This window comes from Exophiala oligosperma, assembly GCF_000835515.1.
Source record: "Exophiala oligosperma strain CBS 72588 unplaced genomic scaffold supercont1.1, whole genome shotgun sequence".
NCBI lineage: Eukaryota > Fungi > Ascomycota > Eurotiomycetes > Chaetothyriales > Herpotrichiellaceae > Exophiala > Exophiala oligosperma.
This window is the reverse complement of record NW_015622818.1, coordinates 1,987,105-1,999,218: the sequence shown is the minus strand read 5'-3', so window position 1 is coordinate 1,999,218 and position 12,114 is coordinate 1,987,105. Positions and strand designations below refer to the sequence as shown.

The following is a 12,114-nucleotide window of genomic DNA, read 5'->3' as shown; positions in this document are numbered from 1 at the left end:
AGACCCTACGAACAAGTTTCCCGCCGCTCATACAACCATGACTCTCTTCTCAAGAGGGGCGAGGGCTGCAGCTCGTCCCTTGAGACGATCACTACAGCACCAAACACGCAGAAATGCCGGCCACGAAGCTGGCCACGGCCATGGACACGGTCATACGGGTCCTAAAGAGAGCGCTTTTCATGTCGATATTGGATCAGGGAACGAGTCGCTAAGCGTAAAGTCGAAAGTGTCTCTGGGAGATGTGCACTGGCTAATATTTACCACAGAGAGGATTCTACTTCAGCCTGGCCCTCATCCCATTTGCGTATGCAGTGTATTCGATTTCGAGTTCTCCCAACGATAACGCTATTTCCCGCCTCGTAAAACAATACGAAGACAACAAGAAAGCCGACGAGACGAACAATGTCGTTTACATGACGATGCTGGAGCAGGCAGCCTCGGATCGCCAGCTATTTGCTGCGACCGCGCGTGACGATAGTGGCCCGACACTTCGATATCCAGAGTAAGCGGCTTTGTGACAATTTGGGAACCCCTTGACCCCCGAACTGACGGATATGTGTCTAGATCTTTCAATGTCGGTTCTCCCTATAACGTATCGGCCGGACGTGGCTCCGCAGACCTATCTGCGCTTGCGAAGTTCTATCAAGAGGAGAGTAAAGAGGCTGAGAGAGTGAGGGTTGAAAGATTGAAAAGAAATAATGGTGTCTCAGCGTACGATTAAGACAGCAGACATAGCAGGGTGCGCCCATCATCGCATTGTATATATGGTGAACTTCACAAATCGACGATACAAAATGAAAGCTACAAGACCGCCATGGTACTCTTACCATGCGGCTTCTTCCGGGCTTATTCTCAAGATTCTGCTTCCCAGTAGCACCATTCAGAGGCTGCGGAAAGACTTTAAATGTGATGACGGCACTTGCAATATTGCTAACGAGTTATTTAGTCTGCCAAAATGGTTCAGAAAACATCGCTATCTTGTATTTTGCAATAAGTACAAATTAAGGCGACTTTTACAGACTTGGTGGAACAATCTTTCTGCTCGTTGACAAAACACGTTCCTTGCCGCTCAATGCAATATCACTCAAAGTTTGGGAAGCTCCTCTGGTTCTCCTACGAGTGCCAGGAACGAATCATGAACCTCTTCGGTCAGATCACTTGCTTGCAAACTCCTTTGTCGCTTTGCAAAGGCACGTCGTGAACACTCTCTCGTGATGGCACTTCCGCCAAACGCCGCTACCAAGAGGGTCTCTTCCCGGGTCATTTTCTCAGGCCCAATGTCCCAAAGCGCTTCATGGTAGAGTTCTCGCCAGGCCAAGAACGTTCCCAGCGATCCAGTCAGGGTATCACCTTGACCTCCAGATCGTTTCAGACCACCCTGAAAGTCGGATATTGTGGTGTCTACGCCTTGCGAGATGTAGTCCACAGCTCCCTTCTGGAGGATGCAAACGCCGCCCAGAGCGTTGGAGAGAGTTTGACATGCTTTCGCCGGATCACTGTTGTCCTGGTCTGTGCCGACCGCCTTTGCAAGTCGGCCAAACTCGACAACGTTGGGTGTCAGTATGCACTCTTTGTGTCCCTTGATAAGGTCCGGGTCCGTCTGCACAAGCCAAAGAGCATCGGCGTCCAACACCATTGGCACGGGAGGGTCGTGCTTTCGAGCCGCATGGATCACGGCCTTCACCTGCTTCTGCGTGATGACGTCCCTCCCCAGGCCTGGCCCTATCACGAGCACATGTAGACGTGGTAGCATATCTAGAATTGGTTTCGCCAGCTCTTCGCCCGTGGGCTCCCGCTCTTTCTGCGCCGGGGAGATCGAGGCCGTCGACCGTAAGATCGGCGAAACCATGAGGTTGGGTGAGTAGGATTTGATCGTCTGGGCCGCGGACGGCTCGCAGAAGACGTAGGACAGATCACAGCCCAGTCGCGCCGACGCCATGGCGGAGAAGTATGGCGCCCCGGTGTAGTCGGCACTGCCGCCGATGACGGCGACTCGACCCAACTGTCCCTTGTGGAATTTTTCCAACATGGGAGGGACGAGTTTGCGAACCTTGCCCAGCATGGCGCGTGAGGCAGCGGACATCTCGATCTCGCCGGAGGATGGGTTTGAACTCATTTGAGGTTCCTGCCTTGGGGATGGTTCGGAAGGTGGTGATGGTATATACAGACGCTAATGGCAGTAAGCGAAAACTGACCGACGAGTGTGATCAAGCTACTCGTTAGGGATTGAGCTGAACAAAACACCGGGCGAAGCAGCGCATCTTCTTGCCGCTATGAAGGCTTGTGATGTCAGGGAGAGGAAATCTGGAGAAAGACGTCACGACGTAGAGGGCCGCTGCTGGACCAGCCCAACTATTAATTGGCGGAGTTGCAACCCGAGATCGCGACAGTATTTCAACCTGAAGCAGATTGTGCCAGCCCTTCAGTGCAGCTTGGGTTAGTCAAAGCGACAAAGAAAGAAGTTTTGGTGCGCGTAATATCGTGATCCGTCGCAATATACGTCGGAAGATACTCCGTACTCCGGGGAAAGTTCCTGCCGAACTACCGGTCTACGAGGACCAGTTAACCTCAACTCGAAATGATCTTGAGCCAGATTGCCATATTAATACTTTGATAATGATCTTATAAACACTAATACTTTATGTAGTTGCGGATCTATGTTTGCCAATTAATCGAGACTCTAAAGTTGGACCTCGCTCGTTTATCTTCAGGCCTCCAGCGCAGTGTAGTAGCCAGCAAGGTTGACAATCTGGTCTTCAAAGCGCTTGAAGTTGATACCAAAGGTCTTCTCCGTCTTGCTTGCGTCGAAAGGTAATGGGAAAGACTTTGCAGACCCTCCAAGAGGAAAGACACCTCTCTCGACTGCCTCCGGAAAGTGCTTCTTGACAATGTCGATGGCATCGTCCCATTGGACTGGTGTCTTTTCAATAGAATTGACCCCAAAGTTTTGATTGCCTTTGATTTCGGGCGAGAGCGAAGCGATATGTACAAAAGCAACGTCATCTACGTGACACGTAATGAAGGGCGTTCCAGTTGGGTTCTGCTTCCCCAACAGAGGAGCCAGGGCGAGGGCATTGGAGCCATTGTCGACAGCTTGTCGGGTTGTTGCCAGTTCGTTCTTGCCGATGACGAACGTTGGCATGACGTTGATAATGTCAAAAGAGGGCTTTTCATGCGCAATGAAGTCTCTGGTTCGGTTGTAGGCCAGCTTTTTGCTCGCAATGTATGCGGTAAAGGTGTCAGGGTATGGGCCCTGCGGATCTGGTTCGATGTTGTCTTCTGTGAAGGGTTTCTGTTCGGAGGGGAGAACAGCTACCACGGAGGAGGTGATGACAACTTTCTTGATAGATGACTCCTGAAGCGCGGAATGCAGAATACTCAAGGTTCCCCGGATGGCTGGCTGCACAATGCCCGTGTCAAAATCCAAGCCGCTCTTGCCGAGAGGGGACGCAATGTGGACGATGTAATCGACGCCCCGGACTGCCTCATCGAAGGCTCCGTTCTCTTCGATGTTGGGGACTGTAGTGAAGGTGAGCTGACCCAGATACGGTTTCGTTGATTTGCTTGCTCTAATCTCGGCAGCTTTGGCTTCGGATCGGACAGCAGCGCGAACATTGTAACCTTTTGAGAGAGCCTCGATGAGGGTGCTGTAGCCTACATGGCCTGTACCGCCCGTCAACAGAATGAGACCGCCTGGCATGATGGGAGTTTCTACTGAACAGATCTCTCGACTTATGCTGATATATTGGATACTAGACAGGAAGCCTGTTGTAATGTATTGCTGAATGGAAGAAGAATGCAGGAAAGTTGGGCAAACCTGAGATATATACTCATTCTGGTACGCAGAACCTTCGATTCATTCTGGAGGCAGCCATTGTAATCATTTTGTATCTTGAGGCTGAGTACGCATTTTCAAAACCGAGGATTGAAGTAGAAGCTTTAGGAAGGAATATCGATTACTTTCGTGTTGACCGGGCGCATTCCACCAGTCACACTGAGAGCCTCACGCTCGATTCTGCTGAATAGAGAAGGTCTGCAAAATGGACCATGGTCGATGCCTTCTTTTTCTGTTTACTCAACTTTTAATAATCACAAGTTTCAGTGGTATTTGTGTTGTGAAACAGCCGTGGTCGGATTGTATCCTTGATAGTACGTACGTACTCCATAATTGAGTTGAAGGTTACAGCAAAACAATATTTCTTGGCACCGGCTTTGTCATCTGCAATCCGTTTCGTCCTCTTGTCGATGCCATGTTCATTAATCAACTCTTGTCAAAGCAAGTACCCGACTCCTTTCCGCAGACGCATTGATCTCACGCTATGCTTGATCAAGCTGAGATAGATCGTCTAAAGCAGTTCCACGCCGCTCACTTCCCGCATCAAACTACGCCGAAGCTAGCTAATCGCTCCGAGAAACAGAGGCAAACTACTTCTGTGGCTCCAGAAAGCGACTGCGATGAGCTGGGTTTCTATGAAGATGGAACGAAGAGGACCTTGACGGACGCGCAGATCAAGATGTTCCGACATTCTGAAATTCAACGCTTACTCAGCGAACGTCGTGCTGCCCAGCAGATGGAAAAGAAGCGACAAAAAAGGATGCATGCCGGGAACAGGCACAAAGCAGTCGCTTCCGAAGGGAGTCGACAGTTCGATGATGCATTCCCGGAACAGGGACAAGAACTTGACGCTCTCATGTACGACGACGAATCTGTTTCACAAGCGAATTCACAAGCGACACCGAGAAGCTTTCTCTGGCCGAAGCTGGGGTAACCCATAAGAGTGGGCAGGTCAACAGCTGGAGAACTTTATACGCCAGGGCCTATGAGCAACGATGGTATTTGTCAATTTTGGGGCACAGGATGTGCGGACATGTAAGCAAGCCTTTTGTCCTCATTCCCATTCTATGATGAACATTTGTATCATCCTTAGCCTGAAGTGGCGTTGGTAGCAGCCTCAAGCTGGCCCTGATGATTGCTCCAACTCTCAAATCCCACTGTGTTGAATCAATCTTCTCTCTGAAAACGTCGTCTCCCGATATCCGTTACCCGAGCACCTGTTGACACAGCGCTAATCGAATATTGCTCCTAGTTTCTCGCACTTCTTCCATACCATTCATCAGTCGTGAACTGTGTCAACATGAAGGACAAGGATGAAACTGATATGCTTCAGGAGCTCGATTTGAGCATGTCTCAGTCGATGTAGCTTCCACTCCAGGGGTCGGAGTCACGGACAGCTCTTTAAACTGGACGGTATTGCTTCCATTGCAGTCCAAGTCTATCTCGCCTTCAACGATATCAGATCGTTGCGTACCGTCTCCGACTGGCGTCATTGTCTTCGTACGCATGGCTAGGCGTTGAATCGGCTGGGTATTCACTAGTCATACTGCCGGACTCACTACTTTCCAGGCCCGAATACGCTGGTTGTTGTGCTCGGCGAAAACCCAATCAAGGAAGGAATCTCAGCGTACCATTGGACCGTTGATTATCGTTGTCGTTGTCAAGGCCATCTGACTATAGGCCCATCCAAGCTGTCTTTGCAACGCAGTCGACGCCTGGCTTTCTCTTGCTCTGCCTGATTAGGCCTAGATGCCGCAACTCTGCAACAGAGCGGTAGAACAAAGCTAGGGCTTTGCGCTCTGTGGCCTCGTCCATGTCTTCAAGACCTTCTTCATTGCCTTCTGAATCTTTGTCGCCGTTCTGCTCAGTCCCGCTATACCCAAGCGAGGGCGCCACCATACCCCGAAACGCATCCCACAAATCACGCACGTTGATCACGGTTCCCGCTTCGTTGAGCATGCTGAGCAGTAGGCACGTTGGTGGTAAAGTTGTTTTATCGAGAACGGCGCCTTTATCTGGCATGCAGCAGTCACAACCCAGATAGTCTGACGGGCGCGTCAGAGCACGTTCAAGAGCATAGCGTGTGCGAGGGTGGACAATGGCGTTTAGTGGTGATTTGAGGTTGTATATGTAGGCCTCGGCCATGAAGGTGGTCCAGGGGATTGCTTCTGGGCCTGCATGCGTATAAGTTGTTCTTGACTGAATATAGCAATTCAGTAGGTTCAAGAATGCATTTGTCAATTCGGACAAATCTCTGTTCCGGAGGTCAAGTTGGAGTTCATCTCGGATGGAGCTCAGGGTAGGAATTGATTGATCAGTTCCGTAGTCCTCCAAGTCAGGTTCGAAAGCGTTGAGGTCTTCTAACGCTTCCGATATCGCAGATATAAAATCCTGGAAGTCTTTGAAAGTCCCCATCGATCTAATGGTTGTTTCTATGTCGTTGAAGATCTCGGACTGAGACAAGTCTGGCAGGGAGGCGAGTAGCTCTGTTTGAACTTCGAACGACGACATTGTTGTTGTGCCATGCAGGTGCTGGTAAACAAATCTCGTGGAGGTTACTGTTGTCAGCATGGAACGCATCCGTTCACGGCCTGCACGAAGACACTGGATTGATTCTGTTTCCAGTGTTGCGTCTGAGCTCAGAAGAGCTCGGAGTCGCTGTCTCTGAGCCTTTGTGCCGTTTGCAAGGTGCTCGCAATGTGCTCGGAAACCTGGGGTGTTACGAAGAATCTGCGCCAGCGACAGAACACCAGGTGATACTGTATCAGTATTGGAACGAAGAAGAACGGACAGAGGATTCGCGAAGAAATGTGACATGAACACATATTTGAGCGCCCGTAGCAGAGTCTCGGTCGTGCAGCTTTGGTCTTGCGCCAGTTCCGCAAGGACTCCAACGGTGGAAGGACCGATAAACACATCTGCGCCAGAGTCCTGAATCGTGGCGTAGATTTCAAAAAGAAGATCGTTCTGGTTGTCGGCGTGCAAGGATTCGAAGACTCGAGCATCAAGCTGGTTAATCGTCGACCTGGAAAGCCTCGATTCGAATAGTGCTATCGTCGTTGATATCTCGATAAATAGGACAAACGGTATTCGATCTGTCCAGGAGCTGAATGTCGCGACCAACTCAGAAAAGACACCAGTATCAAATGCTTCAATATCCGAGACGAAGACCAGAACTCTGTTTACATCGTGCTTTATTGAATAGCGATGGAGCAATTCAAGATCAAAGCTCATCGGAATCATACCCTTGTTGGCCGCGAGGAAAGTGTTGTATTCATCCATGCCCTGTCGTTGAGATAGGGCGAACCTGATGATGTTCTTCAACGCGATCTGGAGGCTCGGTGCATGGCTGGGTTGAAGTCGTATCAAGAGATCTGTGGAGGTAGGAGAGTGACCGTTCTCCCAACCGCGGAAGAGGTCTTTGTATGCGTCTCTGCCGTGGGTAGAGACGACTAGCCCAGTACCAATCCTGCCATCGGACTTTTCCACTTCATAGTTGCGCATATATTCAAGCATCTCATCTACAAAGGTCTCGTCGACTCTCCCTGTGACGGCGTCAATCTTCGCCTGTTGTTCAGCCCATACTGCTTCGAACAACTGCTGCCGAAGATGAGGGCCTTCAGGGGACTCCTGGCCTCCAAGGAGTCTTGGCCAAGTGAATGCCTCATCTTTGTTCACTGCGTCATGGCTGGAGGCTCCAATCTTTCTTCGTTTCTTTGGCCGTTGATCTAGTTCATCTTGCTGCTCGTTGTCCGTAGATCTGAAGATGTAGCACCCCTACTTTCACGTTAGTACAAAGGGTCATGGCATATATAGAAGATTCTGACTGTATGTGCATTGTCATCGACATAGACTTCTTCGGCATCCATCAATTCAGCTATGACAATGTCTACCAGCGCGAGGGCCGTGTCTTGCAGGTCGGAGGTGTACAGCGCAGCGCAGCGCGTCTTTGATTGAAAGCGCGTTCTCCACTTTGCAACTGCGGCGATACGATTATTTGACGATGGGGGAACTTTTTTTCCTCCGCAGTTTCAAGACTCTCTTTACTGCAACCTCTACGTCGTTAATACCATAAGGCGACGAGTATCCATGCGCGGCATTTGCCAGCTGTCGAAGAGATGGCATCAGCAGTTTTGTCTGTCACCAAGCTTCGTCGGGCATCAAACATGCCTTCAATCCCTCCAATCTATCCGCCCTTATAGGCAGTCGACTCGCTCTCGCCCTTCCCGTTTCCAACATGCGGATGATCATGCTCAGCATGGCCCTTCCCGCGCTCGACAAGCCTCGCGACCTCTTCCGTCTATGCCAAGTAGCCATGTCAAGGTCAATGAGTTCGAGCAGCAAGGGGACGATCCTTCAACCAGGGCAGCCGAGCCTGATTACATGGATATGGAAGGTCACCAAGTGCGAGAAGAGCTGGAAGAACTAGATCGGGAGTTGGCCATCTTGAGAGAGGGCCCCTTTGGACCCAACAGCGAATTCATGCGCTCCTTTCCTCCGGACGAGCGAGAAGTATTGCTAAACGCTTTGGAGGAGGAGGGTGTCATGCCGCCCAAGACCGAGGACCTGATAAGCGATGAAGAACTTGAAGAGCTGGCAAGAGATGAAGAAGGCACAAGGCGTCCGACTAAGGCTAAAAATTCATTGAAGGTTACGCTGAGCATACCGACAACTCACAAGATATATGTCAAACGTTTCAACAAGGCCTTGCAAGAAGCTGAGAAACCCAATGCGGACGAGAAATCTTATTTCGCGTTGTGGAAGTGGTATCTCAGATGCCAGCAACATGTCTCGAACTTCGCCATCATCATCTCTCAAGATGTCTGGCATTTTTTGTGGAAGACTCAAAGCACCAAGTATTATCGACCGAGACATCTGCAGATGCTGGCCAAGGATATGATGGGTGCAGACGTTCAACTCGACGACAAAGAGTTGGTACAGTATATCGATGCTCTCCAAGCAGTTGGGGATCTTACAACCGCAGCAGAAGCTTGGGAGGAACACAAAACTAGTCTCGGAAACAAAGAGGACCTTGCGGCGACTTTCTGGATGACCGGCGTTCGAATCTATGCTGACCTGGGAAAGCCTCAAAAAGCACAGAGCATTGCATTTGAATGCTACAACTATACTACCTTGGTAGACCCTGAGGTTTTGGTGCTGGTCATATCAGCCTGGGCAAGAAGCCAAAACGGTTTTGCGCCCACCAAGACCTGGTGGTGTTACCTGGAACTGCGTCGAATATTGGAACGAAACGAAGAAGACGATCAGAAGATCTTGAATATACTGGGCAGAATCAGTGGTACATTGCTCGAGGCTGGAAGAACAGAACTTGCGCTTGCAGTGTTCAAGGACATGTACATCTTCAAGCACAAGAAAGCCGATGACTCGTGGAGCTTTTTCAAGGATATGGTCGAGACTCTACAGGATACGCAACTGCCGGGAGAGGATCTCATCAACAAGGTCGGTCTTGCATCGTTTTGTTTTCTGCCGCGCTCGTACCAGAACAAATTCTTCTTCGGATCTTGGCTCAAGTGGCTCATCGGGGCAGACCGAATCGATGAGGCTGCTATAGTGGTTGAGCTCATGTACGAGCGTGGTGTGAGGCCAGACGCCGGACATCTCAACGGGCTCATTGCGGGATATCTTCGTAATGGATCGCCCACTGCCCGTCAGACCGCAGAGAGTACTGCTTGGAGCATGATACAAGCGCGCATCGACATGGTGCGGAAGCGAGATGTTGCACAAGGCGATTACAAGGCCTCGACGACGGCACGAGAGGAAGAACCGATACCAGTGCAAAGACAGGTTCCCGCCTTCTTGCGGCGAGGTGCACCCCCTGCCACCATCGAGACATTTTCGATCTTACTTCAGTACTATACACGGCGGTCAGAGTTGGCGAAAGCGGGTGAGCTCACCGATGTCATGATCGGTTCGGCAGACATCACACCCAACTCGTTCATCATGAATCACTGGCTCTATGCCTCTTTGCGCTCCGGCGATGCTCACGAAGTCTGGGCCAAGTACCTGGCACTGACCGAGACCATCGAACCTGACCTAGAGACCTTTGCCGCCCTTTGGGATACGGCCAAGGCATCTTACGCCGCCGCCGCAACCGGTGACAAAGGGTTTCCCGGTGCACGAAGAGTGTTTGCAGAGATGCAAGGATGGTTCGCCTCGGCAGGCGATCCCAAGAGAAACGCCGCCCGGAATGATTTCTCGCACGAACTTTACGAGCAAATCATCCGCTGTTTCTGCCTGACGTCCGACGTCGAGGGCGTCCTCTGCGCCATGTACGGTCTCCGGGAATCTTTCGGGGCGTTGCCCCACGAGGAGGCGATGCGCCTGATCCTCATCTCGGTGGCCAGGTCTTTCGGTGCCGACTTTGCGGCGGCGGCGGGCCACCACTCGCATCCACGAGACAGGGGGTTGAGGGCGTTGAGGAAGTCACAATACCAAGGGGCCTTGCACACACTCACCAACATTTTCGTGACGATCTTGGACAGGAAACTCGTCGATGCGGACATGGATCCTGAAGAACTTGGCGACGCTGAGAGTCCACAAGCCCAGGCACTTCGGCTGGACGCGTTGGGCACGTTTCTCTGCATGGTCATTGAAAGGAGGATGAGGACGATGGGCATGGATGGCAGCAGTCTTCTGGAGGACGTCACACAGGTGGCTGAGGAAATGGAGGCCTCGGTCCCAGAGGAGGTCCTGATTCAGCACGACTGGCCCGGTGACTTTTGAGGTCAAATTGCCCCAGAAGCTTAGGAGGAGATTTGGTGTAGTAGAAATGTGGCATCTGTCAGCATACATAATTGTATAATAGTAGTAGCACCTGTATCATAGCATGAAAAATCCATGCATTCACTCCGCCCCGGGTTTTTGAAGTATGCCAAATGCAAATCTTGTGTCTCAGTGGACAGCCTGCTATGCGCGCTCATAAAATTTCCCTTTTCTTCGGAAAAGGCTTTTTTGTTGTTACATTTGTTACCAATACTTTCAGTTCTTCCCCTTCTTCTTCTTACTCTTATTAGCACTGGACCCGCCGGTACCAGCGGCGGTGGCAGCTACTTCGGCAGCAGGCGTCTCGACCATCACACCGTCTTCGTCACTACTCCCCGCTTTCAGAAGAGGCTTCTCCTTTTCCGGCGTTGAGGTTTCGGTTGAACGTTGTTGTGGTTGTTGTTCCTGCGCGGCGGCGGCGGCCACCACGTCGTCGCCCTCGAGCTCTCGCCTCGACTTCTCCCGCTGCGCGGCCCACGCCTCCTGTTCCGCAGGCAGGGTCGCCTTGACGACCTCCAGCTTGTCCCGCAGCATCTTGTTCAGGAGCATCTCGTTGGCGCTCTGGAAGATGTGGTTGCCCCAATTCGGAGCCAGGGCGTTCGCCTCGTTCATGACGTCCTTCACCTCGAGCTCGATTTCCGTCTCGGCGCGCTGGAGACGTTGAAAGATCTCGTCGCCCACGACGCCGCGCTGCAGGAGTTGTGCGAGGGCGGGCTTCCGGGTCCGGATCTCCTGGATCCGCTGCCAGTCTTCGACCGCGCGGGCCAGCAACGCGGCGCGCAGGACGGTCTCGGGGACCTTGACGTCTTCCGAATCCTGCATGTGTAGGAGCGAGAGGTAGACATTGCGGGACGTGTGCGTGGGAAAGTACGGTGCCAATCTGAGTTTGGACTTGATCTGCCGTTGGCGGTAGAGGTGCGAGAACGTGGCGAGACTGCCGATCAGAATGCCTAAATAGGCTATCGGGATCAAGAGAGAGAGAAACTGCATGGTTCTATCGAAGCCGAAGGTCTCTTGTGTTCCAAAAACTGTGGTAGGTGTGCCGGCGAATGAATGTGTCTAGGTGTTGCTGCCAAAAGGATGGGAGGTCGTGTTGGTCGTGGCTTCGCGCATTTGGCTTCGTAGTCGTTCCGGAGACTGAAAATTAAAAGGGCCTGTCCTCATGAGAACTCTTACCCGGGGGGGCACAGTTCAGGATGCGCGACGTTGGCAGAGATGAAGTCGAGGAAAAGGAATGAGATTACTTTTTTCGGTAGAAAGTTGTTACAGTTGAGAGTTACCGCAGTGCGCAGTTGAGGGCCGAAAGGACACTGTGCAAAAAGGTGCTTATCGATAGCAGGGGACACCAAGCCACACTTGCAAGTATTTACTCCCGCGCTGCCTTTGGTGCCGAAGCGGTGGTTCTAGCCTCTAGGTTCATAAACGATAGGAGAAATGGCCTGCCGCTTTAGCTAGACTTGTGACGTCGCCTCGACGCTCATGCAAAGTAAATCGCA

The 12,114-nt window shown here is 51.5% G+C and overlaps 7 protein-coding genes across 7 annotated transcripts; 3 read left to right on the top strand and 4 right to left on the bottom strand.

The window, feature by feature from the left end:
* The first annotated feature begins 5 nt into the window (after positions 1–5).
* On the top strand, positions 6–1,212 carry PV06_00697 (uncharacterized protein). The gene is made up of 3 exons (XM_016401233.1): positions 6–214; positions 267–502; positions 565–1,212. Exons 1-3 carry the CDS (start codon positions 38–40, stop codon positions 719–721), a joined length of 570 nt encoding a protein of 189 aa, XP_016268286.1. The 5' UTR covers positions 6–37; the 3' UTR covers positions 722–1,212.
* Positions 912–2,447, bottom strand: PV06_00696 (YjeF family domain-containing protein). Its single transcript, XM_016401232.1, has one exon. It carries the CDS (start codon positions 2,114–2,116, stop codon positions 1,085–1,087), a length of 1,032 nt encoding a protein of 343 aa, XP_016268285.1. The 5' UTR covers positions 2,117–2,447; the 3' UTR covers positions 912–1,084.
* A 260-nt stretch (positions 2,448–2,707) lies between these two features.
* Positions 2,708–3,700, bottom strand: PV06_00695 (uncharacterized protein; the record flags this gene model as incomplete). The annotated part of the gene is made up of 1 exon (XM_016401231.1): positions 2,708–3,700. The coding sequence occupies one exon, from the start codon at positions 3,698–3,700 to the stop codon at positions 2,708–2,710; it is 993 nt and encodes a 330-aa protein (XP_016268284.1).
* A 565-nt stretch (positions 3,701–4,265) lies between these two features.
* Positions 4,266–6,148, top strand: PV06_00694 (uncharacterized protein). The gene is made up of 2 exons (XM_016401230.1): positions 4,266–4,870; positions 5,088–6,148. The coding sequence occupies exon 1, from the start codon at positions 4,320–4,322 to the stop codon at positions 4,767–4,769; it is 450 nt and encodes a 149-aa protein (XP_016268283.1). The 5' UTR covers positions 4,266–4,319; the 3' UTR covers positions 4,770–4,870; positions 5,088–6,148.
* On the bottom strand, positions 4,829–7,638 carry PV06_00693 (uncharacterized protein). Its single transcript, XM_016401229.1, has one exon. The coding sequence runs from the start codon at positions 7,349–7,351 to the stop codon at positions 5,510–5,512; it is 1,842 nt and encodes a 613-aa protein (XP_016268282.1). The 5' UTR covers positions 7,352–7,638; the 3' UTR covers positions 4,829–5,509.
* A 244-nt stretch (positions 7,639–7,882) lies between these two features.
* On the top strand, positions 7,883–10,682 carry PV06_00692 (uncharacterized protein). Its single transcript, XM_016401228.1, has one exon. It carries the CDS (start codon positions 7,925–7,927, stop codon positions 10,577–10,579), a length of 2,655 nt encoding a protein of 884 aa, XP_016268281.1. The 5' UTR covers positions 7,883–7,924; the 3' UTR covers positions 10,580–10,682.
* PV06_00691 (uncharacterized protein) lies at positions 10,611–11,909 on the bottom strand. The gene has a single exon (XM_016401227.1). It carries the CDS (start codon positions 11,606–11,608, stop codon positions 10,835–10,837), a length of 774 nt encoding a protein of 257 aa, XP_016268280.1. The 5' UTR covers positions 11,609–11,909; the 3' UTR covers positions 10,611–10,834.
* Between the last annotated feature and the right edge of the window lie 205 nt (positions 11,910–12,114).

Coding starts and splice junctions, on each gene's coding strand:
- PV06_00697 (XM_016401233.1), top strand. CDS start 38: ATGACTCTCTTCTCAAGAGGGGCGAGGGCTGCAGCTCGTCCCTTGAGA. Junction 215..266: donor CAGGGAACGAGTCGCTAAGC/GTAAAGTCGAAA, acceptor TATTTACCACAG/AGAGGATTCTACTTCAGCCT. Junction 503..564: donor CCGACACTTCGATATCCAGA/GTAAGCGGCTTT, acceptor ATATGTGTCTAG/ATCTTTCAATGTCGGTTCTC.
- PV06_00696 (XM_016401232.1), bottom strand. CDS start 2,116: ATGAGTTCAAACCCATCCTCCGGCGAGATCGAGATGTCCGCTGCCTCA.
- PV06_00694 (XM_016401230.1), top strand. CDS start 4,320: ATGCTTGATCAAGCTGAGATAGATCGTCTAAAGCAGTTCCACGCCGCT.
- PV06_00693 (XM_016401229.1), bottom strand. CDS start 7,351: ATGCTTGAATATATGCGCAACTATGAAGTGGAAAAGTCCGATGGCAGG.
- PV06_00692 (XM_016401228.1), top strand. CDS start 7,925: ATGCGCGGCATTTGCCAGCTGTCGAAGAGATGGCATCAGCAGTTTTGT.
- PV06_00691 (XM_016401227.1), bottom strand. CDS start 11,608: ATGCAGTTTCTCTCTCTCTTGATCCCGATAGCCTATTTAGGCATTCTG.